The following is a 13,966-nucleotide window of genomic DNA, read 5'->3' as shown; positions in this document are numbered from 1 at the left end:
CGATCTAATGTGTCTCATCGCACGATCTGATCAAGGTGCTGATACCATTGAGTAGTGAATGGTGATGGAGCTGGAGTGCTCGACCCCACACACTACACAAGGATCGTCCACGTAGAGGATCTCCCTAGCTTATCGTGTCCTCTTCACCTTCGAGCGCACAAAGCAGCTACAGCCACCTTTGCAGCCTTGGTGGTTTTATTGGGTTGGTTGCTTGCACTTGCACATAAACATGGGGTTTTGTCACACATGACACCACCACCCGCTGCCCCTAATCGCTGGCCTTTCCCACTATCGATCCGTTCGTTCACCTAAATAGTCCGGATCCTCGGAGCACCTTGCGAGCTGCGGGAACCAAGAAGCCAACCACTCCGGGAAGCTCAGCTCAGCTCAAAAGTGCCGGGGTGGGGAGCTTCCCCGCACGAAATGAGCGGCGCATTGCCCGGAGTACACCGGCCAAGAACGAAGAGGAGGGGGAGAAGATGCTGCTAGCTGCGACCCAGGACGGCGGCGGCGGGGGAAGGGGGTTGGGGGTTAGCCCGGTGGTGCTCTTCGTGCTGGTGGTACTGGCCGTGGTGGTCTTCGTCATCGGCCTGCTTCATCTCCTGGTCAAGTTCTTGCGGTGGCGCGCCCGTGCGCACGCGGCGGCCGCGGAGGGCGGGGAGATGGCTGGTGGCGGTGGTGAGGAAGAGGAGTCGGCGCTGCAGCGGCAGCTGCAGCAGCTGTTCCACCTGCACGACGCCGGGCTGGACCAGGCCGTCATCGACGCGCTGCCGGTGTTCCTCTACGCCGAGGTGGTGGTCGGCTCCGGCGCCAAGGAGCCGTTCGACTGCGCCGTCTGCCTGTGCGAGTTCGCCGGCGACGACCGCCTCCGGCTGCTGCCCCTCTGCGGCCACGCGTTCCACATCGACTGCATCGACACCTGGCTGCTCTCCAACTCCACGTGCCCGCTCTGCCGCCGCGCGCTCGCCGCCGACGACGCGGCCGCGCTCCTCCTCGACGCCGCGCTCGACGAGGACTGGAGAAGGCGGGAGGAGGACGCGGTGTTCCCCGTGCGCCTCGGCAAGTTCAAGAACACGTCGAGGGCGGCCGGCCCCGTCAGCGCCGCCGCCGGCGGCATTGTGGAGGGCGACACGAGCAGCAGCAGCAGCAGCCTGGACGCCAGGAGGTGCTACTCCATGGGCTCCTACCAGTACGTCCTCGCCGAGGCCAGCCTGCAGGTGTCCGTCCACCGGCGGAACGGCGACGGCACCAATGGCGGGGCCGAGAGGATGAGGGGGGCGAGAGGGGTCGTCGCCAGCGGCGCCAATCCGGCCGGCGGCCAGGGGAAGAAGATTAGCGCGGGAAGCAAAGGCGACAGCTTCTCGGTGTCCAAGATCTGGCAGTGGCCGCGGAACGGCAAGGGCAAGCTCCCCGTGCTCGCCTCCGACGGCGACTCGCCGGCGGTGGACGGCGCGCTGCAGTGGCCAAGGAGAAGCGTTGGGGAATCGTGACACGCACCAGACGAATGACCAAATCTGCTGCCTTTTTTTGTCACAGTATATGCATGTGGGTTGCAACTTGCAAATGCAAACTCTCTTGAGCCGGAGCAATTTCTTCGTGTATTTTGACCGATCAAAATATGTTCATGACTACTCTTCCGATCCCTTCAACAACAGTTTTATGATAAACTATGTCTTCTGACTACAGTTATAGTGAAACTGCCACAAGAATGACCATTGGAAGTACCAAATTACCATCAACCAATTGACCAGTCCTGTTTGGAATTCAGGAATTGATGAACTGAGCTACTTCAGCAAACACAAAATTATTTATTTGGCTTACTGGTCACCAAGGTACAGAATCTAGGTTAATTTTGGCATACATTAGGCCACACTCAAGCAGTACGAGATATTCTCACCTGTTACCTGAAGAACTGCTGATTACACCCAATGCTATAGCAACCTATCGAGTACGTACCGGTTACCTACTTTCAAGTACCTTGTAGTCCTAGCAAGTCACGCTGCTACAGCTACTTACGTCTTAGCTACGATTTTTGATTAGTCAGTTGAGTACATTAGCAAAGCAAGCTACCAACTTTATGTTGAAGCGTTTCTGCGAGGTTCGGAGAACGGAAGCGATCAGCTCGCACGCTTAGCATTGGCTTTCCGGCGATGAAACGTTGAAGCCTTCCGAGATCGCTGGCCACGGGACCTTTACTCAAACTTTATAAGGTCTCCTTCGATTCCTAGAATTTGTATAAAAATGCTGTGAGATTTGGCTTCTATAGGAAAAATTTACACAGTTGGTTCGATTTATAGGAACCTTTCTTATAGAAACTAATCCTGTATGAATTTTGTAGTGCAAATTCCGTAGGAAAAAGCCATTAGTCCATGCCTCATGTAAAATTCCTTTGCTACAATCAAACATATTTCATCTTTCCATAGGATTCAACTAGGCATGACATTTCAATCTTATATTTTTTCTATTTCTATTTTTTCCTATCCTATAAATCAAATGAGCCCTAAATTTTGACCAAATGGATAGGAAATAATATCAACATCAACTTGATGTATATTTTCATATTATATGCATTTAGAATTATGAAGTTAACACGCATCCTAAATTAGGAAGAAGAGAGTATGACCTACTATTGGCCGGTGATGATAAACTGAAATTCCATTGGTCGTTTGCTAAAAGTTGGTATTTTTCGTAGTTCCCCTCAAACATGTGAAACTACAAATTGTAATGCTCCATCCGCTTCATAATAAGTGTCGGCGTTTAAATTTATTTTTATTTTAGATGAAATTTGAACTAAAATATGACACTTTTTATGGATCAGAGGGTGTAGCATACTTATACCAGCTCACCTAACATATCTAAAAATATTGTACTCATGAATTGTCTAAAACTACTCCTATCTTGATTTAGTACGATCAGCGACAACTAATACAATAGAAAGCAGAAGGAGTATCAAATGTTCAATGCTGAAAACAACAACTTTCAGACATTTCTAGCTAGGTGACAGAGGGAGTGAGCGCAAGTAATGTGATGTTACTGGATATAATAAACGCCGTTGCCGACAGGTGAGGTGAACGCATATCTGCCAAATATTTCGCGCGGATTCTGCTGACGGTCTCAAGAATCAAGGCCAGGCTAGTAAAGCTGCAGGAATGTGATTAACTAGTTCGCAAATCAGAGGAGCATTGGCTCAATGCTTGGACCGCAGCGTTTGGAAAGCGATACATGGTGCCTGTGCCGGTACAAGTAGCCGTGTTTATCGTCGTCTAGCCTCCGCGACGATGCGGCTGCAGGTACATGTGACGCGAGCACGAAGAGATGGCCCTATCTATGCCTGTGTGTTGTTAATGTGTCTGTATCTGATATTAAATGAACAATAATACTTTTCTACTGTAGGAGTACTAATTTTCAGTGAGATGTCAGGGTCACTTTGCATCCAATTAAATACGTCTTTTTTTTCTGCCTGGTTTTGGTAGCCGTTGATGTGAAAACTGAAAAACTTGTGTGCAAAATATGCACTAAAATTGTTTTAGGCCGGCGCCCAAAAAATGCGGGCAAAAATCATGCTCCAGCAGGTGCACCGCTAAAAAAAAAACCAGTACTGGATGCTGAAAACTGAAAATCTGGTGTCCAAAATGGGTAACAAGTTGGGTAAAACACACCAAAGGAAAGATAAACTGTATTGCACAAAGGAGTGAAAATGCAGAGGCACACACGAAAGTACGGAACCCACGTACACCACCGCTCTAGCACACACTAATGCAATACTGTACACTCCAGTATGGTACTTTAGACAAAGAAATAGAAACGCGAGGTGGCAAGTGTCAGTAGTAAAGGCTTGTGAACGCTGCCACTACGGCAGCAGAGGAAGCAACTATTCTGGGTGATGCTGATGCTACCCTATCGCATTGAAGCGTGCAGCCAATCTGACACTAACTTTGATGAAGGATCATGGACAGGGCAACAGCTTTCACTGGAATGGATGTACCCCGAAACAAGCTCTCCAGTGCTTTGTCAGACCATATTTATGGAGCACCCACAGAGTCTCGAGGGGCATCATCAGATCAGGACAAGTCGTATTGGCCTAACCAAAAAGAAGTTTGAAATGGCAACTGAACCTGAATAGATAGGCACCGTTCAAATTGCCACTGAATAGGATTTTGGATTTCAAATGGGTTTGCCAAATGTTCGTGCACAAGTAGAAAAACACCCCAACAGATAGTGAAGGGCCATTATGCATGACAAGACTGAGGCTATGTATGAGCTCAATTAAACAAAAATAAATAATTTACATTGATGAATAACACGGTACGGGTACAACACGGAGATTTGCTGCCTCAAGTGAGCTGGGGGCTGAAAACTTTGCTTATCCTCCAAGTGTAATATACACCTTTGTATAAATACATTTTGGCAAAACTGGATACATGTCATTAATTTGCTGCCAGCTACTATACAATATGGTAAGGATAAAGGGCAAAAACCAACTAGTGTACATAACTCCCTAACAGGCAAGCAGAAGGGTAAGAAATTGATGGAGGGGTAGAAAAAGGAAAAACTCGCCTTTGCCAGCAGCACAATGAAAGAGCTATCACAACATTATACACAGCTGGCACTACAACCCAGCGGGAAAATTGCTGATTTGCCCTTGTTCCAGCCTGTCCTCGCCGTTCACTTTGTAGGAAATCCGGATCCGCATCGCAATTGGTTTCTGTGAAGCAAGCAATTCAGAATAATAACAGAATCGCAAGGAAACAAAGGAGAACTGCAAACTTGCAACATAAACCAAGTTTACAGAAAGAATCGTCATGTATCAAGGACCATGTTTGTGTAAGTCTTCTACTTGGAAGATGGCAGGGCTGACTATAGGACACTTTAGTACTGGATTGAATGTTTTACTGTCATTGTATCAAGAATTGGACTGTGTAGAGGGACAAGTGGATCACAACCAATATGCGACGACAGTTTCATTTCATACGAGAACAGAATGATTTCCCTTGCTGAAAATGTTCAGGGAGCTGAAGTCGGGTCCTTTACCGACATAAAAAAACATCCAAATGCATGTTCTAATAGTTATCTGTCTAATCCTTTCTAATTCGGCCAACAGGGTCAAACTGAAGATTCAATGACGACATTGGCACGTAATGACGTTTTGTATGTAGAACTGATTGCCGTGACAGATAATAAACAATAGCGATGATGATACATCACAGATGGTGCTGTATATCAAGTAGAATTAGGAAGTTCCAACAAAAAAAAAGGAAGCAATGCACTTATGGTCTTATGGATCATGTAGACAAATGTTCAACTGAAAGCTACCCACGTAGTTCTGCTAATCAACAAATGACCCACCTAGTTGATTAGGAATCCATGCACACAGCATGCAGCACGTAGTAGTACAAGTACCATATATTTTCGTTTTAAATAGATGTTTGTTTCATTATTGTAAAATGTGTGATAGAGCATCAACCATTAGATCTCAAATGGCAGATCAATGATACCAAGGATAGTGTAACATAAAAGTGTGGGACATCTTCAAGGTGACATCTTGTTTATAATACTTTGGCACAAGCATGCAAAAGACTGAGTTACCAGTGAAATGGGTTCTTTCAAGCTTACAAAAAGACCACTAGCCAATGAAAACCAGAAAAGGTTTGTAGCCACTTTTGAAGGGCATATCGTCAAATACCTGTCCATGTTGATTGTTAGTGACGCTGAGGCTTTGTGTAACTGAACCCTTCCCGCTGGCCGGAAGGGTGCTGCTGCTAGCAGGGTCCAAACGCAACTGGATGAACTGAAATGCAGATTTGGACAGAAATATGAACTATCAATCTGTGCTATTTGATAAATAACTATAAAGGAGAATTATGACGCTTTCCACAAATAAAAACACAATTATACGTGTCCTGTCACCCCCTTGGCATTCACAAACAATTTTATTTGCACATTTTAACAAATGACCTTCAAGAATCCTGAACGAAAACTGAACTGCATGTCAACCAGGATGATGATGCTTTGGAAATCGAAAGTAGGTGAAAGATAAAATAAGTTGCCAATCACTAGATGGCTTTTTACCCAACAAAATTCAAAATGCCTAATTACAGATTTACCACAGAAACCGAACTAGAGAAATAACAGTTAGTTCAAGTTCATTTGTGTGCCAACGGATTTTTGTTATGAAAAAATCCATTGCTGAAAAGGGTTGGTATCAGAGGAACTTTAGAGATGCTACCTTTGGTACAGCTGCCTGAAACATGAAATCTGTCAATGTAGCAGAAGTCAAATTTATAAAGCTGACATGCATTGTAGTTTCCTGAGGTTTTCCAGGCTGCTTCTTAAAACTGAAGGTGATCTTCAAAGTTGCACTCTGGAAAGCTGTGATTGGCGGGTAAGCTGTTTGTTCATCTGGTGAGCAAGCAAGTAGAGTATGTTAATTTCCTCATAATTAGGAAAGCTACCAGAATAATCAAGTGATAGGAGCGGACCAGGGAGTGGTGAACTTGGGGCCAAACCATCGAGAAGATCGAAAACTTGAGGTGTTGCAGAAGCATGTTTAGTCACTGCTGCACAGTGCTAGATAACTAAGCATGTATGACAGACATGGCGGAAAGATAAAAACATTATCAATACAGTTGCTTTACCTTGGCCAGGAGAGATAACGGTTGATGTTGTTGGCGGACCATTTTGTACAGGAGATGAACCAATAGATAGAAGATCCATTAAAATATCTGTACTTGCAGATGGAGCTCCACCTTAGAATAAACAAGAAATAACCTGATAAGCAAGACTCGGAGTGACAATGTACACTAAAAACAGTACAGGTGTATAGCTAAGAATCATCACGAGGGCCTGTTTAGGATAATTCAAAGTAGCTCAGAACTGACAAAATATTGAGCCATCCTAAACAATATCATATTCACATATGGTTAATCCTCATCAAATATGAATTACTAACAAAAATCAGTATCAAATGTGAGAAGCCAGAAACCACTGGAATGGTGACAAAGCATCACTTCTTTCATCAGTGCTAAGAGAAAAGCATAAGAAGCAATTATGTATGAAACAAAATAATAGAGTCAAAACCTGTACTAGAAGAATCAGTCAGGTCAATGCCCAAAAGATCGTGTAGGAAATTATTAGGGCGCTGCAGTAGGGGCAGAAGTACTCGCTGGAGTATCATCAGAACTTAAATCAAGTAAATCAGCTAATGGAGCTGGTGGTGGTTTTGCTACACCGTTTGGAAGCTTAAGGGAGCCTCCAGGAGTGGCTGCTGGAGCAGATTTATTTAATGAAACACTCGCTTGTGAAGAAGTGGCTCGCTTCATCAAATAACTAGCTTCATCTAATACAGGCATCCGCTCAAGCAAAGATGATCTGCACGCACACCAGCAGTCACAAAATAAACATATTATTTTATGAAAACAACTATGACACTAATGCAGATTTGAGAAATAATTGTTAAAACTGTCACCCACTTTATAGACTGGTGTCTTTGAATGATTGAATTAAATTCAATTGATCTTTGCTGTAGCTCAAGCACAGTGTTCCCTTTATTCTGAACTACAATCTCTTGTATCCTCCTGGCAACATAATGTAACAGTCACTTTGTGATAGATACATAAAACAATATTCACATACAGATAAACAAAAATACATGCTCCAACGAATACAATAATTATAAACAGAAATTTGGAAAACATGGCGAACAAATCAAGCTTTCAGCAAAGTTGGAGCTCCAGCATTAAAATCGTATACTTGCCAGCCAAGGTAAAGTCAAATGGATAGTGAATCTATGAATAACGTCACCAACACTTAGTTTAAGTCATTAGGCTTATGGAAAACAAGCCGGCTCTTAAGAAATTCGATGAGACATGATTATTAAACTAAAAGATTTGAAAATGTAAGCTTGCAACATTTTCAACATAATATTTGCCATCAATTGCCTTTGTAGAAACATATTGTATAATCACAGAAGGTTCATGCGCATGTGCAAGCGCAGCATAGATATGAGTTATGAGAACTGGAAAATGATGACCATATGACCAGTGGTATTGTTTACAACAAACCTTAGGTCAATCAGGAGACCCATGGAACAAGTCAACTGAAACAATGTAACTTAACCAGCTAAAAGCCAAATCATTTTTGAATATTGTAGTAGGTAAACCGACAATAATGCAATGTTGAGTTGTATGACATCTTACTCTGAAGTTGGCGGAAATCGCGAAGAAAGCTTCAAAAGAGCAACAAGACACATAGCCCGTGTTGTAACGTCTACAGAGTAGCGTTTAAGAGCTAGCTCTACAGCATCCACCGCATCAGATTCTGTTACCTGAACAAGTTCAGGCATTGGCCAGGCCGTTTGACAATAGGGAAAAGTGAAGTGCGATTCTATTAATTGAAATGCAGAAAAATGATATCATCCACTGGAAAAAGATCGAAATAATAAACTAAACTGGCATGCTGCTGTGCTCTAAAGAGTGAAATATCTGTGTGTGGCTAAATGAATGATCAAGCAACTTTCCTGGTGAACTAATATATAGGTATTTTTCAAGGTAATCATGAAGAAAAATTTAAAAAATAAGTATCATTCCCCGCAAAAAAAAAGTATTATCCAAGAGCTACTCCTTCAAAGCCTTGAATATGACTAAATTCGGAGCAGTTCAAGCACAGTGGATGCACAGTCTGCGGGTAGAAAGTAAACAAGAATATGAATGCTACAAAATGAAGGTCCCATCGCAGAGTGATTCCTCAGCAGAAAATATACCACCTAATTATGGTGGCTGGTAAGGATTTTCAACTCACCGTGATTGGTTCCTCAACATCCAGCATACTAATGTTGTTGACCAGCATCTCACCATATTCACCAATGCACCAAACAGACACCCTAACTAAACTTTCCTAAATAATTCAAAGTAGATGACACATCAGATAGGATGAAATTCAATCACGTGGTTTACAAAGAATACTAATTATGTCTCCATACCTGTGCACCACATGCTTGCAATGCCTTGTATAACGATCTCACTGAGTATCCTTGAAGTTCAGATGCATTGCTTATCAGAACTATAAGGGCATGCCATACATCATCCTTCACAAAGTTTCCAGACTGGATATAGAAGGGTATAATATAAATTTGTGTATTCCTTATTGGGCTCATGCAAAAGAAAAATAAGCTCATAGTTGTTACATACCAGAGATAAAACCTTGAACATCTGGTCTAGGTACCACAACTTATCTTGAGAAAACCTATTAGAATTAGAAACCTATTAACGTATTGTAAATCAACAGGAGAGAAGAAAGTTGTAGATCAAAAGGACAGGCACAGATTCCAAAGATAAGTTAATTATTCACATGTGATACAGTTAAGCAATAGTAAGGGGGTAAAGGAATGAACAGAAGCATTATGTGACTGACAAAGAGCATAAAAACACCAAAACAAAATTCTGAAGTCAAAAACTGATGTTATAGCCTGTTAAATAGCACGACATGCAAGACATTTTGTTGGCAGATGCTCTTATAGTATAGGGATCCCTATAGTATATATTCCGAATTTCCAATGCATCATCCAGAATTAAGTTCGCATGACGACATCCCTCCCAGAAGACTGGGCCCAAAGCCTTTTGCTGTATTCTAGGCAAAAGGGGGAATGTGAAATGAAAATAAAGGAACTGTCCCCTCATGTTAACAAAAATTACCCTTAGTTTAACTACCATGGTCTCCCTCTCGGGAGAAGAAATAATTGCAGTATGACAAGGAAAATTTATCATTTACTTCTGAACATTTATTAGTTGTCAATTATGTTGCGAGATATATGTAACAACAGTGGATGTACAACAAATCTTTGGAGCAACTAAGTAATAGCAAATCAGATGTTCTTCCAACAGCCAATAGAGATGGTGAATGTGCCATGACTTACTTTTCAACTATTAAGCATATTTTGGCTGTGAGGTCTTCCTTGAAGTCCTCGTCACTTACTTCTAGGTAATCAACAAGCTCCTTTGTCAAAGGCTTTACATTGGTGTCATTGACGAGTAAGTAAACGAGTTCAAGGGCCCTTTTGCGAATAGAGACATCTGCATCCTGAGAGTGCATACGTGATTAAATTTTTAAGTGGACAAGAAAAGGAACTAGGTATCCAGTGACGAGCAAGTGAAAGGTCGGTAGCACAACCATAAACAGGGTGGAATGCAATTAAAAGTTGATAATAAGCTAATAAGGCTTTTTGATTGTCAGGAGGATAAATATACACAATTGCTTACTCGGAGATTTAATAGTTTTCTAAAACAGGAAAGGGAGGGAAGGTGACAAAGGTAAGAAATATGGTGTAGTCATCTTTCTCTTGTTACATGTGTCACTAACGAAGGCATATATATAAGAACAGAAATGAGCCTAGCCTAAGCGACGACCTGGACGGCTAAAAGGTCGAATCTGGACGCCTTAGACAAGAAACTAAGGCGAGGACGACGCCTTGCCATCTCCAGGCGCTGTGACGCTTAGGTGTCGCCTAAGCGACGACTTGGCTACACTTTTAAAACCATGGGTGAAGCTTATCTCAAAGTTGTAAAGGTATGATCATTTTTACTTCCCCAGAAGAAATTAAATAAACCTAAAGCACATTATACCGTAGAGTTGTACGCACGATTACCTTGACACACTCTAGAATTGTTGACCTGTGCCTTTGCACTGCTTGCGTGTCAACTGACATGGCCTTCATAAGCATATTTAGAGCAACGTATCTGGAAACACAGTATGCATAGTAAGTGTCGATTATCTATTACACTATTACAAAAATAGAGAAAGAAGCCCCGGTATTCGTCCACATGGGCCAACAACATATGACCTAGTGATCGTAGTGCATCCAGATTACAACAGTGGAGGTTAATAATAACTAAATATAGGTTAGAAGTCTACATAAAATAGACATAAAGTATGAAATTTTGCTATTCACGGGATACGCTGCTTTGGTCAGTACTTGCACAATACGGACGAAGAGATAAAGGGAGAGTTTTAGACAGACTCATCTTGGGCCATTGGAACTGACATTAGCTCGAAGTTTTTGACCAACAATATAAATTGGCATTTACAGGAAAACAAACAACTGAACTAAAACCAGACATGATGATACATATCAAATATAGGCCTGCAAATGTGTGCCATATAGGTCACTCTACTAATTATTTACAGGAGATTGTATATTTTTTTACTAGGAAAAAGTAACTCGGTGGTGCAAGTGCTCTATTCATTCCTGATATGCGAGAACGAATTTATAATGTCTGTAAACAGTGGTTGGAAATATGCTCATCTACTACAGAGACAAGTCAGAACTCCAGATCCGCAAATTGACATGAAACTACAAATATTCTACACCGTGAATTAGTCATCCAAGAGCAAAAGAAAATTTACCTTATATTGTTATCACGGTTGGACAAGAATCTACCCAGAATGTTAATTGCCAGTACACGTAAACCACTAGTAGCTTCAATGCCCATTATGGTTTCAACACATTCATATAAAATAGCATTTCCAGCATTCTTGTTTGACTCAGTTTTTGTTGCAACCTGGAAATTCATTAGGAGTGTCAACAATGAACTACTCGCTATAAGATACACAAAGTGCCAAGTGCAATTGATAACAAAGAAATGTTTTACCAAAAGATAACATAACGAGGAGAAAACAGTCATGTTACAGAATACATGCATAAACAGTACCCCAAGAAGGCCTAAATGGAAGAATTTCTATAAATAACTTATGAATTACCAGCTTCTTCTTAGGAAAACGACAGGATTTGGGTGCAGGTTCGAGGAAAAAAAACTGCAAGGACTAGTCCCATTAAGACAGACCATGTTTCTATACAGCATGCGACTAATGATCTAATATGTAGCTTGTAATAACCAAATTTCTGTTCACTAAATTGATGAAATGTACTTTGAAACAAAGTGTGTAAAACCAAGGATGAACAGATCACCTGGGCAAGAATATCATTCACGTACTCGCTGCAGTCCGCATCCCCTTGACCTAAGGTCCGCATGAGTCTCAGAACTTGGATATGTAAGAATGGATCTGTAATGCCAGCAATGTCATATTCTGGAGCATACGAACTGTTGGACACATCTCTCAGTATCCGGACCAAACCTTCGACACAACGCTGAAACAGGAAGGTTATATAAGAATACTTACCCAACTACTGTCACAGGTATATATAATTATTTGCAATATTGTTGCAGGTATAATCTAACAAAAATGTTTATGAATATTATATTTAAAAAAATTGCTTCATGGTGAACACAACATAGAGAACGAATGTAGTGATACAAAACAATAATGATAAAATCATAGCAATGATGTAAAAGGACAATATTGCGTCCATGCATCACCAAATGAATGGTCTTGAGGAGCAGGGACTGGGAACGATGCTAATGATTTCCCACTATGGTTCATAAAAGAGCACTGTACCTTTCTCAAGTACTCCAATGCTTCAACGCTGGCTTTACAGAGTTCTGTGCACAGCTGGACAGAAGATAGCAGAACTCCGTGATGTTTTTCCTTGAGTAATGATGCAGCAGAACCCATGAAGTTCTCTGCCAAGTCTGGAACTTTTCTTACGATTCGTATAGAGCACAAGGCAGCCTAGAAACAGGAGTGTTATACAATCAATAATACAGTAGTACTCCACAACACATATTTGAAAACTACCTGACAGGAATAGCTAGGTGGTTTGAAAACAGCAAGCATAAGAAATGGGCATAATGTAAGCTTTGGATAATGATAGCATAGATCAGAACACCCCAGATGATAAGAGTTGCTGTTCAAACGCAAATCTACTGATGCTAAACTACTTATAGCATCCACTGTCGTGTGAGCTTTTGCAGTTCTTATGATAGGGTAAATGATGGAAGAATCATTGCAAGGTTGAGGCATCCAAATAATAACTCTTCCATATGTAGTATCAGACTGCTGGACAGAAGGGACAAAAGTATCATATATTATACAATGAGTACCTTCTTCTTTGTATTTGGATCCCTAGTTTGTAACAGCCTCTCCACCTCAGGTGCCAGATCGCGCGCCATTTCAGCGGAACAAATGTTCCCTAGGGCACAGAGTGCAAGGCCCACAATGAACTGGTTGGAGTGGTTAAGATCTCTGACCACGTTAAGTAGTAGCAGTTACTCGAGGATCAACATAACATTGTCAAAACAAACAAGAGCACAGAGCAGCAAGGGCGAAAGTAAGCATAGGAAAGCAAGGTGGATACTGCTTGAGGGAGTTGGTGACGAGCATGAGGACCTCCTGCCGCTCGTCGAGCAGCAGCGTGAGGCCGAGGTAGCCGATGCGCTTCTCCGGGAACCCCGCGGCCGCAATGAGCTTGAGGCACTCCATCTGGCCGAAATGGGTGGGGTAGCCGAGCATGTGTATGAACATGAGCTTGGCCATGTTGCGGTGCCGGTAGTCCTGGTCGTTCTCGCTGATGGCCGCCCGTATCGCCGCGCACTCCCGCCGCACCACCGCCCGCTCCTCGGCGGCCGTCTTGGACGCGCGTATCGCGCGTATCATGTCCCTGCAGCAACGCCGCAATACCAGTTTTACAGGATGCAACGGATCTGAGGGGATAGGGCGGGCGCGATCCGAGGAAGCTCACCGGAGGCGTGTGCCGGACGAGAAGGGATTCATGGAAAGGTCCATGGCGAATTCCTCGACGATCTTCTCAGGGCAAGGCGGTGGGGGATCTCGCCGTGGCGGGGCGGAGGACGAAGACCACGACGACGGCGGGTTGGATCTGGAGGTGGTGGTGGTGGTGGTGCGAATTGCGAAGAGGCCCCTTGTTTTCTTAGTTTAGTCCGTTTGAGGAATAGTTAGGCATTTGGAATCTAATCTCGCCATGCTGATCTTAGTGACTAGTACTAAATTCCTGGTGTTTCTTTTTTTACACTATGACAAAGTGCCCTGCCATGGCCTTTTAAATTTCATTTCTAGC

The 13,966-nt window shown here is 42.8% G+C and overlaps 1 protein-coding gene and 1 pseudogene across 1 annotated transcript; one reads left to right on the top strand and one right to left on the bottom strand.

Annotated features, from left to right (window-relative positions):
- The first annotated feature begins 479 nt into the window (after nucleotides 1-479).
- LOC124705904 (RING-H2 finger protein ATL47-like) lies at nucleotides 480-1,490 on the top strand. The gene has a single exon (XM_047237593.1). It carries the CDS (start codon nucleotides 480-482, stop codon nucleotides 1,488-1,490), a length of 1,011 nt encoding a protein of 336 aa, XP_047093549.1.
- Nucleotides 1,491-4,325: 2,835 nt separating this feature from the next.
- LOC124685107 lies at nucleotides 4,326-13,692 on the bottom strand (annotated as a pseudogene).
- Between the last annotated feature and the right edge of the window lie 274 nt (nucleotides 13,693-13,966).

Source organism: Lolium rigidum, chromosome 1 (genome assembly GCF_022539505.1).
Source record: "Lolium rigidum isolate FL_2022 chromosome 1, APGP_CSIRO_Lrig_0.1, whole genome shotgun sequence".
In the NCBI taxonomy this organism is placed as follows: Eukaryota; Viridiplantae; Streptophyta; class Magnoliopsida; order Poales; family Poaceae; genus Lolium; species Lolium rigidum.
The sequence above is the reverse complement of the archived record's forward strand: the minus strand, read 5'-3'. Positions and strand labels throughout refer to the sequence as shown.

Coding starts and splice junctions, on each gene's coding strand:
- LOC124705904 (XM_047237593.1), top strand. CDS start 480: ATGCTGCTAGCTGCGACCCAGGACGGCGGCGGCGGGGGAAGGGGGTTG.